The sequence below is a fragment of the Strigops habroptila genome, chromosome 8, assembly GCF_004027225.2.
Source record: "Strigops habroptila isolate Jane chromosome 8, bStrHab1.2.pri, whole genome shotgun sequence".
In the NCBI taxonomy this organism is placed as follows: Eukaryota; Metazoa; Chordata; class Aves; order Psittaciformes; family Psittacidae; genus Strigops; species Strigops habroptila.
This window is the reverse complement of record NC_044284.2, coordinates 32,926,219-32,938,235: the sequence shown is the minus strand read 5'-3', so window position 1 is coordinate 32,938,235 and position 12,017 is coordinate 32,926,219. Positions and strand designations below refer to the sequence as shown.

General features: G+C 37.0%; 1 protein-coding gene across 13 annotated transcripts in view; it reads right to left on the bottom strand.

Moving 5' to 3' along the window:
* Positions 1-12,017, bottom strand: part of PIK3CA (phosphatidylinositol-4,5-bisphosphate 3-kinase catalytic subunit alpha) — a 46,743-nt gene that overhangs the window by 8,504 nt on the left and 26,222 nt on the right. For 12 of the 13 annotated variants that reach the window (XR_003992486.1, XR_003992487.1, XM_030493625.1 and 9 more), the window contains 10 exons: positions 11,831-11,983; positions 11,594-11,728; positions 7,829-7,953; positions 7,352-7,433; positions 6,723-6,887; positions 6,050-6,153; positions 4,678-4,849; positions 4,231-4,337; positions 3,601-3,722; positions 3,016-3,094 (listed from right to left, as the gene is read on the bottom strand). Coding sequence is in view for 11 of the 13 variants with exons in the window: in XM_030493625.1 (XP_030349485.1) it covers positions 3,016-3,094; positions 3,601-3,722; positions 4,231-4,337; positions 4,678-4,849; positions 6,050-6,153; positions 6,723-6,887; positions 7,352-7,433; positions 7,829-7,953; positions 11,594-11,728; positions 11,831-11,983 (1,244 nt within the window). In the remaining 2 variants the exon portion in view is untranslated. The remainder of the gene's footprint in view (positions 1-3,015; positions 3,095-3,600; positions 3,723-4,230; positions 4,338-4,677; positions 4,850-6,049; positions 6,154-6,722; positions 6,888-7,351; positions 7,434-7,828; positions 7,954-11,593; positions 11,729-11,830; positions 11,984-12,017) is intronic. The other variant, XM_030493627.1, reaches the window with a different exon arrangement.

Sequence of the window (12,017 nt, the reverse complement as noted above, 5' to 3'; positions counted from 1 at the left end):
AAGAGGTTTTTTTAAAGTTCAATTTTAAGACAGCAAGCAACAGGTATGTTTGATAATCCTTATCAAGTGTCATCTGTTACTTACTTTAGGATATGAAAACCTGTTTTAATGTTTTATAGCTGTATTAACACTAGTCTTGTGGAAAAAATGTACCGGATCTTAGTACAGTAACATGCCAGCCACTGTATCCACCAATGTCATTCTTCAGTTTTATATCAGGACAAAAGGTTGAGGCAAAAGTTTAGTAATGTGTTCCTGGAGGCATTAGGGAATACACTGGAAAAACCCTTTAAAAAGCATTCAGCATAATTTAATAAGATCTATTCAACTATATTCGAAGTGAATTATTAGAGATAGAATCTATGCATTCAGAAAATAATTGTTAAGATTCCATGGATTACTGTAAGCAAGTAGCAGGTAATACTTTGTATGTAAAACCAGCACAGGACCTTTAAAATGAGTTTCTGAATAGTACCTCACCATATTACAAATTCTAAACTGGACTCTACAGTCAACAATACTAAAGTTACCTAGATGTTAGTGAACTGTAAACGGGTATTTATTCATGGCCTCTTCAAAGAAAATCATAAAATCACTTTTTGTAATCCACAGGATTACAAAGTGAAACTCAAAGGATGATATTAATTTAAACACTGTTGAAAATGAGGGGGGACGAGGGGTGGCTATAACGGGTGAAGGGTAGTCATGAGAGGAGATCATGAAGGGAGGGGAAGGGCAGCCATGATGGAAGATCATGAGGGGAGATGAAGGGCAGCCAGGAGGGGTGAAGGGTGGTCGTGAGAGGAGATCATGAGGGGAGAAGAAGGGCAGCCATGAGGGAAGATCATGAAGGGAAAGGAGGGGCGGCCACGAGGGGAGAGGAAGGGCAGCCATGAGGGGAGATCGTGATGGGAGAGGAGGGGTGGCCATGAGCAGTGAGGGGCGGCCATGAGCGGTGAGGGGCGGCCATGAGGGAAGATCATGAGGGGAGAGCAGTGGCAGCCATGGGGTGTGAGGGGTGGCCATGGGGGAAGGGCAGCAGCTAAACACTGTGGGCCACTATGGGGGATAGATGAGAGGTGGCTGTGAGTGGAAATCATGAGGGGCATCCGTAAGGGGAGATCTTGGGGGGAGATAAGTTTGCCCTTAGTGACATGGTTTAGTGGTGGGCTTGGTAGTCCTGGGGTAACGGTTGGACTTGGTGATCTTAAAGGTCTTTTTCAGCCTAACTGATTCTATGATTCTGTGATCTCAGTAGCCCATTTTTCTCTTTACAAGTAAAAGAAATTAAAACCATTGCCTTTCCCTTTCTTTCACAGGTCTCTTTCCTCAGCCTTCCTTTAAAATCTGTATTTCTTCTGTTATGCTCAAAACACTTTATCTGCAAAAACTAAGCCAAAACCAGTCCTTTGTTCAAAGACTGAAAGAAACATGGCCATTACCATGTTTAACATCCTCTGTTAAAATATTTGGGAGTGAGGGTAATGTACCTAAAAGCAGCCTTTTTCTCTCCTTTTAACTCCTTTCTGGAGTGAAAGTGTCACACCTATAGAGCAAAACAGCCTTCTAGGAATACTGGAGTATCACAAGTTTTTAGTGACGCCACAGTGGGGGAAAAAAAAAAATCTAGGAAAAAAAACCAGTCTATCATGGCTTTGTATTAGACCTAGGAACCCAAGAGGCACCAGTGCAATGCATAGCCAGCGGGAGAGCTGGTTGCTGATGTTGCTGTGGAGGTGATCTTCTCCTTTACGGATTAACAGCACTTTACTTGCAGTTACTAAAAAAATATTTATATCTAACTACACTTGCATTTTTAGCTAAAAATCTGATTTGAAGGTCAAAGTAAAACAGTGCAACCCATCTATTTTCTTAAAGACTGTTAGACTTTCTGTACCATAGAGAGATACAGTTTAGTGGCCTTAATGGGACAAGTTGCAATTTCTAGATCGTCAAAAGATTTTCTTTCTGTCCACTAGTGTAATCTGCAGCTTGCTCAAGATTCAAAGCCCATCCTGCATGCCCGTTTCAGTCTTTCAGTACAGCAGATGGACAGTTGCAATTTTTCTGATTTTTTTTTTTTAAAATCAGCCTGTCACATCATGCTTATTCTACTTCTCTTCTAAAGCTTCATGCTGCCTCTTTAAAGAATAATGGTGGCAAGAGGTGTGAGAGATGTATTTATGCAGGTTTCCATAACTGGCACTCTTCAAGACATGCGGACGGTGAACTGTAACTCTGCAAGCCATTCTTAGAGAAAGCCATAATTCTGTCCCTCTTTACAGTACTAGAGCAAAATAAGTTTCCCAGATACATTAGAGATGGTGTAGACCAGTAGGTCCTTTTATCTAGGTAATGAGAAAATGAGAACTGGGGGTCCAAAGAACATACTTAGCTTGACAGCACAGAGGCAGCACTATTATGCCACCACCTAAAAAAAAATAAAAATCTACCAAACAGCGAATGTGAATTTGGAAGCATAACCTGTCTAGTATCAGTTTTCTAGAAGCAGAATAGTTTCTACTGAACGGCATTCTGCAGAAATTACTGTACTAACTATTTAAAGGGGGAGAAGCTGCACGTGTATCAAAACTGGGTAATACCTACTTTGTGTACTGAAATGAAGATACCAACTACAAAAAGTCATCACTCAACTGGGCTGCAAGTTTGGCAACTTGTTCAAAGCAAATCCTACAGATAGATACAAATTAGCAGACCACAGTGCGGCTACTGTGTGTGTTAGCACTTGTATCCATTCCTGCATGTAGATACCTCATACCAACTTGAATGAGGCTTAAGTATTTTTCAAATGCAATCTTATCTTTATAGAATTCAGTAGTTTAGTTAACTGAAGGTCATTAAAAAAAACCCTGAAAATTGCTCTAACATGTACAGACATGCCTGTTTATAGCATTTCATTTATTAACCTTGGGAAAACAGAAGCAATCTCTGGAAACAAACAAATGCAAAAACCATTAAGAACAGTATTGCTTGAGAATGACCTCTAACGCTTACCGAAGATCCAGGCCCTGATTTTGCCAGATGTTTTCCATAATTCTAATTATCTGAAGTGTCAGCATGTCCTGACGCAAGTCTGGAATAGTCAAATACATAAAGATTTGCAAATACATGGAGACTGCAAATTTTGTAACACCAGAACACTTTGTTACATCTTACTTTTCACCCCAAAAGTATGTCTAAAGGAAACAAGGCTTGCGGAGTTCAGTGTAGGTTTTGTTCTCTCAATAGAGAAAAACGTGTTAAATAGTTGAGAGTGAATATAAATTTGTGGTGGTGATTTCAAAGCTGTTTAAAAAAATATACACTAAAATCATGACAATGGAACTACAGATTTCACTTCTGAAATATCTTGGAAGACATTTTCAAGTATTAAAACAGTACCATGTTCCACCTCAACAGACTGAGAAGCTTGGAACCTAAAAAATTTGCAGAACTTGTACATGCTTAATTTTTCTGGAAAACTGCTTTCCTCCCCCCCTGCCGATATATGTATTTTATATGCTTAAAAAAAAATACTGAACAGTAGGTTAGGAAAATAAACAGATATGTAGCTTTTGGATTACACTTGGTTTTCCTTACCATCTCCATTTTTAAAGATTATCTCATTGTTCTGAAATAACAATTCAGACATAATATCTGGGTTTTCCCAGTTCAACCACAGTGGCCTTTTTGCAGATGACATTATCCTGCACTCCTCAAGCCTAAAAAAAGAGATAAGATTTCTATAAAACAGGCACATGCAGATTTTCATTTAATATTTCCATAATATTACGTGCTCCCTGTTTTCATCAAACTTTTCAAAATAGTATCAAATTAAAGATGCATGGGTAACAGCCAATCAACCACTTTTACTTTCAGCCTCAAACTTCAATTACAAAGTGCAATGTTACTCATCTGCTAAGCCCAGCAGAAGAGCTGGCTATACTGTAATTTCCTTTAGCAGTGTGTGTTCCTTGCAAATGGAAAAAGGTCTGCACTTCCTGTTGCCTTAAAGGAACAGCTAACTGTCATGTTGTTCCCTAAATTGTTAAACCATTAGACTGAAACTACTTCACTTTTCATGAGTTATTCTGCTACAAATTTTTTTCAGTGAACTTTGGAGATACTAACATTTTTTGTATGTTAACATTTAACCTTAACATTATTAATGTTAACATTACTAAGCATTTACTTAAATATCTAGATGTATTTCAAAACCAAATACAATACCGAAGATTTCCCAGTTGATGCGCAGGATTAAGAGGGGAGATAAAACCTTGTAAAGCATCCATAAAATCTGGCCGCCTCATTTGTTCAACAAGAAACTTCATCTGTACCTGATAAATAATCACATTCAGGTTTTGATAACACTAATTACATGTAAGTGAAAGAAAGATTCAGATTTTTAGCTTTGTTTTTAAAGCATGGTTTTAAACACAAAGTTCCAGTGTAAGCAACTCTACTTAGCCACATAATATGCAAATTGAAACCCTCAAGTCTATTGCCTTAAGAGGTAGACAATGGCAATACACATAGAAAATATTGCAGCTTCTAGAATAACATACTATATACTGAAGTTATCATTAATACTCTTCTAGTTAATCAATTAATACACAGTTCAGAGCAATTCCTGTGACTCAACAGCAACAGTCTGGGGATGCAGACAGCTTATAATACCTTCTGGGTCTCATCTTTTTTTTCCTGCTTGAGAATATCAGTGAGGTTAATCAACTTCTCCATAGCCTCCACCTGCCTGCTCAGATGTTTTAGGTACATTCCACACGCTCGACAATAGGACTCCAGAAGTAAACCAAACCTCTGACTTACAGTTTTATTGTGCATTTCAGACCTACACAGAGAGGAAGAACAGTTATAGCTTAAAGACAAGACCACTTAGAGGTGCCAAAAACAAAGCTATACCTGTAACATCGTCCCGATGACACATCTTCTCAAGAGCTGCTTACAGACCCATCCTTTTCAGGTAAATAACTTTTATTAACCTCCCACAGCTCATCTTATTTTGACTAGACTGATCAGACTTCAGTACCTTTTAAAACTAATTCAGCACAGAGTTTATAGGCTTTTCTCCCAATTCCTTCTTGATTTATCCTGTCCTCTCTACCGGCTATTCCTTGCCTTTATTCAAACCCCATGCTTCCCAGAAACTCAAGCTTTCAATTCAAGTTCCAGGTTTCTTTACCAAGAGCAAAGCTAATCTAGCTAAATAAGACAAGGAGAAAATTAAACAATCCCAGGCTGCGGCCCATCAAGTTTCCCTGTTCTTACCTACTCTCATTCTTTGCAGCTCTAAAATACATCCCTCAAACAAGTTAATCAGAAAATTTATTCCATTATCTTTGATGATTACCAAGGAAAATAGGAAATAAAGCACAACAAAGATTCCTTGTTTCTTCTATTTCTGTGTCTGATCACACTGTCTTAGAACAGCATTTTTAGGTGAGACCTAGCTACAATCCACTATACTGCAGGCTGATCTATGCTCAGCCTTCTCAACACCAGGAATTACAAAAGCCTGTTATACTTAGGAAGGAAGAACATGGATATTTGAGCTAACAAGCTCTATAAAGTCTTTAATAAGCATGCACGAAGAGTTATTTTTTCAAAACCTTATGTGGTCAAATTGGGTGGCTCTCTTTAGATCTCAACTATTTGTAAAATTTTCTGGAAGACTGGTGAGTGATAAAAAAAATAAAGTTCAAACAGCAGAAATCCATCAAAGTTGTAAATAGTTGACAGTATGGGAGGCCTCCAGCAATCAGACTACCCTGCTTTCAGCATAATCATCATTACGTAAAAAGAAGTACAAGACTAAGTATCTGTTATTAACCAGCTTTTGAAACTGCAAGGGATGACTTCTATTACCAAACTCTGCATTCAAGCTTTTAACCAATGTAAAACAAACTAAGTGGTAATATTTTCCAGGAGAGAAAAAAAAAAAAAAAAGACATTTTAGTATGCCAAGCCTTTAGAACAACAAACTGCTTACAGCTAATAGGAATCCCACTATCCCTTAACATGTTAAGCTTACTTTAAATGCCAGAAGAAGAAGTGTCCTATTCTTTGATTGGTCAGTGCCTTCTTGAGTAAGAATCTCACAAGCTGATTATCCAAGTATTGTTCATATTTCAGAACCTAGTTAAGGATAAAGAGAATAAAAATAATCTGCTGCAGTTATTTCTATGAACAAGATACAGATTAAGGGAAGTTAAATAAAAAAAAAAAAACCCAACAATCTATGTTCTATGTGAATTTCTGTAGAATGACTGATCTGGTATTAACACTTGCATGTGTTTGAATTTGAACAATATCTACTAACAGTGCACTGGCTGCCTGTTTCAGGAACTTACCATCTGATGCTTCCTTCACTATTACCAAATATTTTGGCCTCAACTAGCTTGAAATTTTGAGAAGATGCTTCTGCTCATACTTTCCCATATGTTAGAACAGCTGAAAGAGTTGCCTGTTCCAGCTGGTAGAACAGTTCTGTATCTCTGCAAAATTCTGGCATTTAATATCAACATGCAAAACCCCAGCACTACAGAAAATGAACTACATTCAATCTCCTCCTACTAAATAATCCGCAATAGAAACACACTTTTGATGACCTGTTTTTCCCATCACCTTAACTTTTGTTGTATTTTAAGTCTCTGTGATTATCAGATATACACAAGACATCAAGTATACCAGAATACATTATATACCTGTACTAGCTGGATTAAGTACTGAGACAGTTTGTCATCTGTCAAGTACTTCTCTAGACACCGAACTGCAAAAGCTCGCACCATTGGATCTGGATAATTACAGTCTAAAAGCTCCATTGCTTGCTCTGGCTTGATTGGAGGCCAATCTTTCACCAAACAGTACATCTGCGGGCAAGAAGTCCAAGCATGTTACACATTTGCATCTATTACAAAGAAGCTGTAATACACAGCTATTAGAAGGTATTGTCAGGCACAAACTGCATCTGAGTAGAAGCTATTTACTTGCCAGCCCTCTCTCAATAAACAATTTGGTATTAGTTGCCAGCTGATGTTACTGTTTTATCCACTATAAACACAATGAAAACAAAACCTCACATATAACTAATTGACAAATCAGCAACGTAACAGGGATTCAAGTAATGCCACAAGAGGAAATTCTAAGACTCAGGCTGAGATAAAGAACAAAAACTATGGACTGGACTGATCCATCAAGTATAGTGGCAACTTGGACAAGTTTTCATTCAATGTATCATGCACATGTAACAGGTTTTAAACGTCAAGAAGTTTCCTTAAATACCATATTTTAAAGCTTCTTCAAAACTTAAAACTTCTTCAGTGCTATATGTTACCTGGGCCACTTCATCTCTAGAATTCCATTTAACAGACAGAAGTAATTTGGGCAGAATTTCTGGAGTATTCACACAATAGTGTCTGTGAAAGAGAAAAAAGCTGTATGTACAAATTGCCCTTTTTGCTTTGATAACCATCTACTACACTCCCCTCAGTCTTGCACATTTTTCTTCCTTTGTCAGCAGAAAACAATCAATACCATAAGGTGGTGTTAGGATCCATGCATGAAAGTAAGACTGCAGCAATGGGGGAAAATGTAAACTAATTTAACAACTTATTTTTCCCCATGGGCTTATGAATCAAGACATATGATTCAGAATGCTTTAAAAGCCTTTTCTAAAACACTAACCCAACCAATACAGAGCATAGAAAAGGGAGCAAAACACAAGATAGTCATGACAAATTTGGAGTGAATGGGAAAAAGCTGGTTGTGCCAACGAGGGTTTTTCTTTAGTTTAGTTTTTGGTTTTAAATACCTGTGGCTCCAGAGGAAGTCCTTCTCTTGCTCAGTGATTTCAGACAAAGGATCTCGTGTACATATAGCTCGCAGTTGCTCCTTGTCACTTTCTCTTAATTCGTTATCTCTAGCTATTCTGTTACTCTGTAGAGAGAAAGCAGTCCATTAACCTTCCACAAATTTCCTTCTGTCGTCATACAACATACATGAAGTTCTTTAAGAGCATAGCTACACTTGCAGTCTATGTAATGCAATACTATCTTGTTTTCTTTTGTTATAACTGAGGACTTTAAATTTAAAAACAGAGAGATGAAAGACTAGGCCTTTGATTTCTACAACCACTTTTAGCCACTACTGGGACAAGAAGAGTGACATTTCAACTAAGTCAGCTGTGCGGAGAAATAGCACCAGTTGCATCTGATGAACAACATAATGCAGCATGAAATGAAACTGGTCATTTCTGTCTCCAGTTTTCAGATTAGCTGGAAGCTGCTGAAAGGAGTGAAAAAGAAACATAACTGGAAAAACAGCATATGGGGGGTGAAGCTAGGTGAACAAAAGGTAGAACACTGTAGGAGAGCCCAAGTGACAGGAGGACTGGAAAACATTAACCAGAATTAGCATAATGTATTTCCCAAAGAGCACAGAAAACAGAACTGGCATACGCTGAAATTAATTTCATATAAGACTTCATTCATTAGAACCAGCTTAGACCAATGGCAGAGGTCTTGAAACTACTACTGCGAGATATGTCACACCTCATGTGCCAAGTTCAATTTTTTCTCCTATACTTTCCATTTCTCAGTTCATTTAATGTGGTGGGGTTTTTTCTGCAAAGCAACATATGAAGTGATGCAGTTTGAGGTTTCAGCTACAGAATCAATTGCACTGCAAAAAAGAAAAATCTTAAGAAACTTATATTATTGTGTTCAGTATAAAATACAAGTGTAATAAACAAGATTGACACTTTAGACGAAGCTATCCCAACAATTCCACAAGAATTGAACAGTTTTTTATAGTGAACTCACGTTTTCACATCTGCATGATACCTACCACTACAAAAGAATAAGATCAACACTTTTCCAAATTCAAAATGTTTAAACTGTAGAACCACAGTATTTGGCCTCTTATTCTGCTCTTTCCCTAGGCAATTTTAACTCAGCACATTAAAGAAGATAATAAACAAGAATGAACTGAGCTTTGTCTGCCAGTTGTGATGATGGAAGTTTTCAACTGGCTGAACTAGTACTTTGAAACAGAAATACCTACATGGCTTTTACAGAAGGTCTTTCCAATGCATCTAGCATTAAAAAAGCTGAAGAAAAGAACAGTCTGAAATTTCCAGGTAGGAGATCAAGGCACCCTTTAGAAGGTGAAGTGGTGTTATTTCTAAGAATATGCACAAATACGGACACAGTTGTCAGGCTATAGCATATGATATAATATCTATTTCAGACTGAAAGTTCTTTATTTTACTTTTATCTTCAATTACATAAAGTATGTGTTCTCATGATGGGTTCACTACTACTATGTGGGAATATTCCGGCCTTCAAGTTTACATGCACCAATATTAAGGTCTCACAGGATTTTTAGTGTCTTGCCCTGTTAGTAGTGTGATAGTGCAAGATCTTACTGCACCAACACGGTTTTTTTATTATCATTCTGAAGCACATGGATTAGACTTAAAAGTGGGCGAAAATTATTCAGGACTACTCTCAATGTGTTACAGGAAAATTTTTAGAACACATTAATATTATGGTATCAGATACAGTGAAAGTAGTTAAGAGAGTCATTCTGCAAGAAAGTTATTGGATAAGTGACTTAATCACCCTACTCTTGACATAAGATCAAATAGTTCATATTGTTCAATAGAACAAGTAATTGTACGTATTCATCTTTATTCTGAAAGAGTCATCCTAAATAGTAAGTGAAAGTCAAAAAAGTATAAAATGTACCTGCATAGTGGGTCAGAAAGATCATAGTTTAGGTCAAGCCCAGAAGGAAAATGCATTTATCTTGTTGCGGTCAACACCAAAAACTTGAAATTCTATGAATTGTGGGACAGTAAATTAGATTTCATATTTGAAAATTCTTTCATATTTGAGATATTAATGGACCTATAAACGATCTCTTATCAATATGTATAGATTGATTGTAAATGCAGTGTAATGCATTTCAAGCTTAAACAAAAAAATTATGCTCTTTGTATCATAATAAAAACATTTAGCTAGAAGTCATACCTCAGTGACTGCTTTGCGGATTTTGACCATTTCAGACAAGCATTTTTTACCTCCTTCTTGTATGGACAATTCTACACAGTAATCAACTACCCATTTTCAAAAGAGTAACAACATGCTGCCTTTTAAATCCCTAATTATAGTTAATATTACAAACAGCTATAAATACGCACAGTACATAAGAGGATTTTGGCAGACCACAAGAAGGGTTGAAAGAAAAGAAGCGTGAATAATGAGAAAGTGAGACCAAAGCAGTGATATACAGTTTTTTTTCCCTGTCAACCTAGTCACTGATGTAAATAGGCTTTCTCCATATTTAACCGCTGTGACCTTCTTCTACAATATCATAAGGATTATCACAAAAAAGACAATAATTTGAGACCTTATTCTACCTCAGATTTTAAGATGATCATTACTTCATTACTTTGTCACTGAAGTGAGAGCTTATTCTCCTCACCATTTTCTGGTTTTGCATACAGATCACATTATCATAGAAGACAACGAGTTGAGCATATATAAGGTAATAGGCTGTGTTATAGCAAAGGAATGGTATTTACCAAGGAGCCAGCTGTTCGTAAACATTTATTAAGAGCCCTCCAGCACTGCTCAGTCACAATATATACCGCAAGCAGATATGCCGCTCTATGATGGACTTCCTGTGGTGTCTCAAGAGAAATCAAATGCCTACAACTCTTTGTTCAAGATATGTTGAGATGAGACTGTTATAAATATCACCAGAATTCCAAAACTGGAAACTTACTAACACCTACGCACTTTTTGGCACAGCAAAACTTTCCACCCTGAGACTCTTCACTCAGACCACAAAGCTTTCTTGGGGAAACTCTCAACTCTTTGAACCAGCCTCCAGAATAAAATGTAAAACATATCAAGTAATTTCACAGCCTTGTCTTTGAATACACAGTATTCTTAGCTTTACTGCTGTTTTTTTCTTCTCCTTCTAATCTTCCAACAAGTGCTTCTAAGAAAGTGCCAAACCTCACCAAAAAGCCAACTGTCAATGCACAGGTTCTCTTCATGGAAGAGGGGAGATTAAGGGCTACACTCATGTATGCCAGCCAATTCCCCCAAAATTCCCTGTACTAACTCATTAAACAGCCAGTGAAGAGTTATAAGCACCTTTGGGATACACAAGAATGCCTACCTATAAACATAAAATTGCAACAAAGAAAAACACCATCATTGAAGGAGAACTGCAACTTTTGAAAAGTTCAAGTAGTTTAGACATCTGCTTTGGCAATATAAAAATATCAAAAATGCCGTAACAGTTTGCACAGTAAAATAGTTACTCTCTTCAAGTGTTTTGGTTGGTCAGTGAAGAATTAGGTCAGTTTACTGGTAATATAAAGGAGAATGTATTACTCACTTTGCTAAACAAAACAAAAAATTCATTTATTGATTTTACATTAAGTCAGGATATTAGGAAAAAAAAAAACCCTCTTTATTGCTAATATACTGAGGTATAAACAAAGTAGTAAATAATACTTCCATATTTTAGTAGCTAATCTGGGAAGGGGAGTTTGCCTTACCAGCCCCGCATAGCTGTAGTTAAACCCCAGTTCACGTGATATAGTCCAATTGGCATGCTCTTCAATCACTGTCATATCTGGAAACTTCACAGGATTGCTAAACCAATCAAATTCCAGCTCTAGACATGGAGTTTCCTATGTAAAGGGAATTTAAATTACTTTTTCTGTTGAATGGTACTAATTATAATATGACATATTTTGAACTACTAAGGAAGAAGCTGGCATGCAAATATTTACCTTATTTGGATTTGATCCAGTAACACCAATAGGATTTAACAAATCCTCCAGGCCATGAGGTACTGCCCAAAGATTCAAAGCCATTTTCCCAGATACAAGAGTGTCTGTGTAATCAAACATGTTTATATTTCCCCAAGCCAATGGACAGTGCTCCTTAAAGAGATTAAAAGATGTTTTTTCAGTGTCA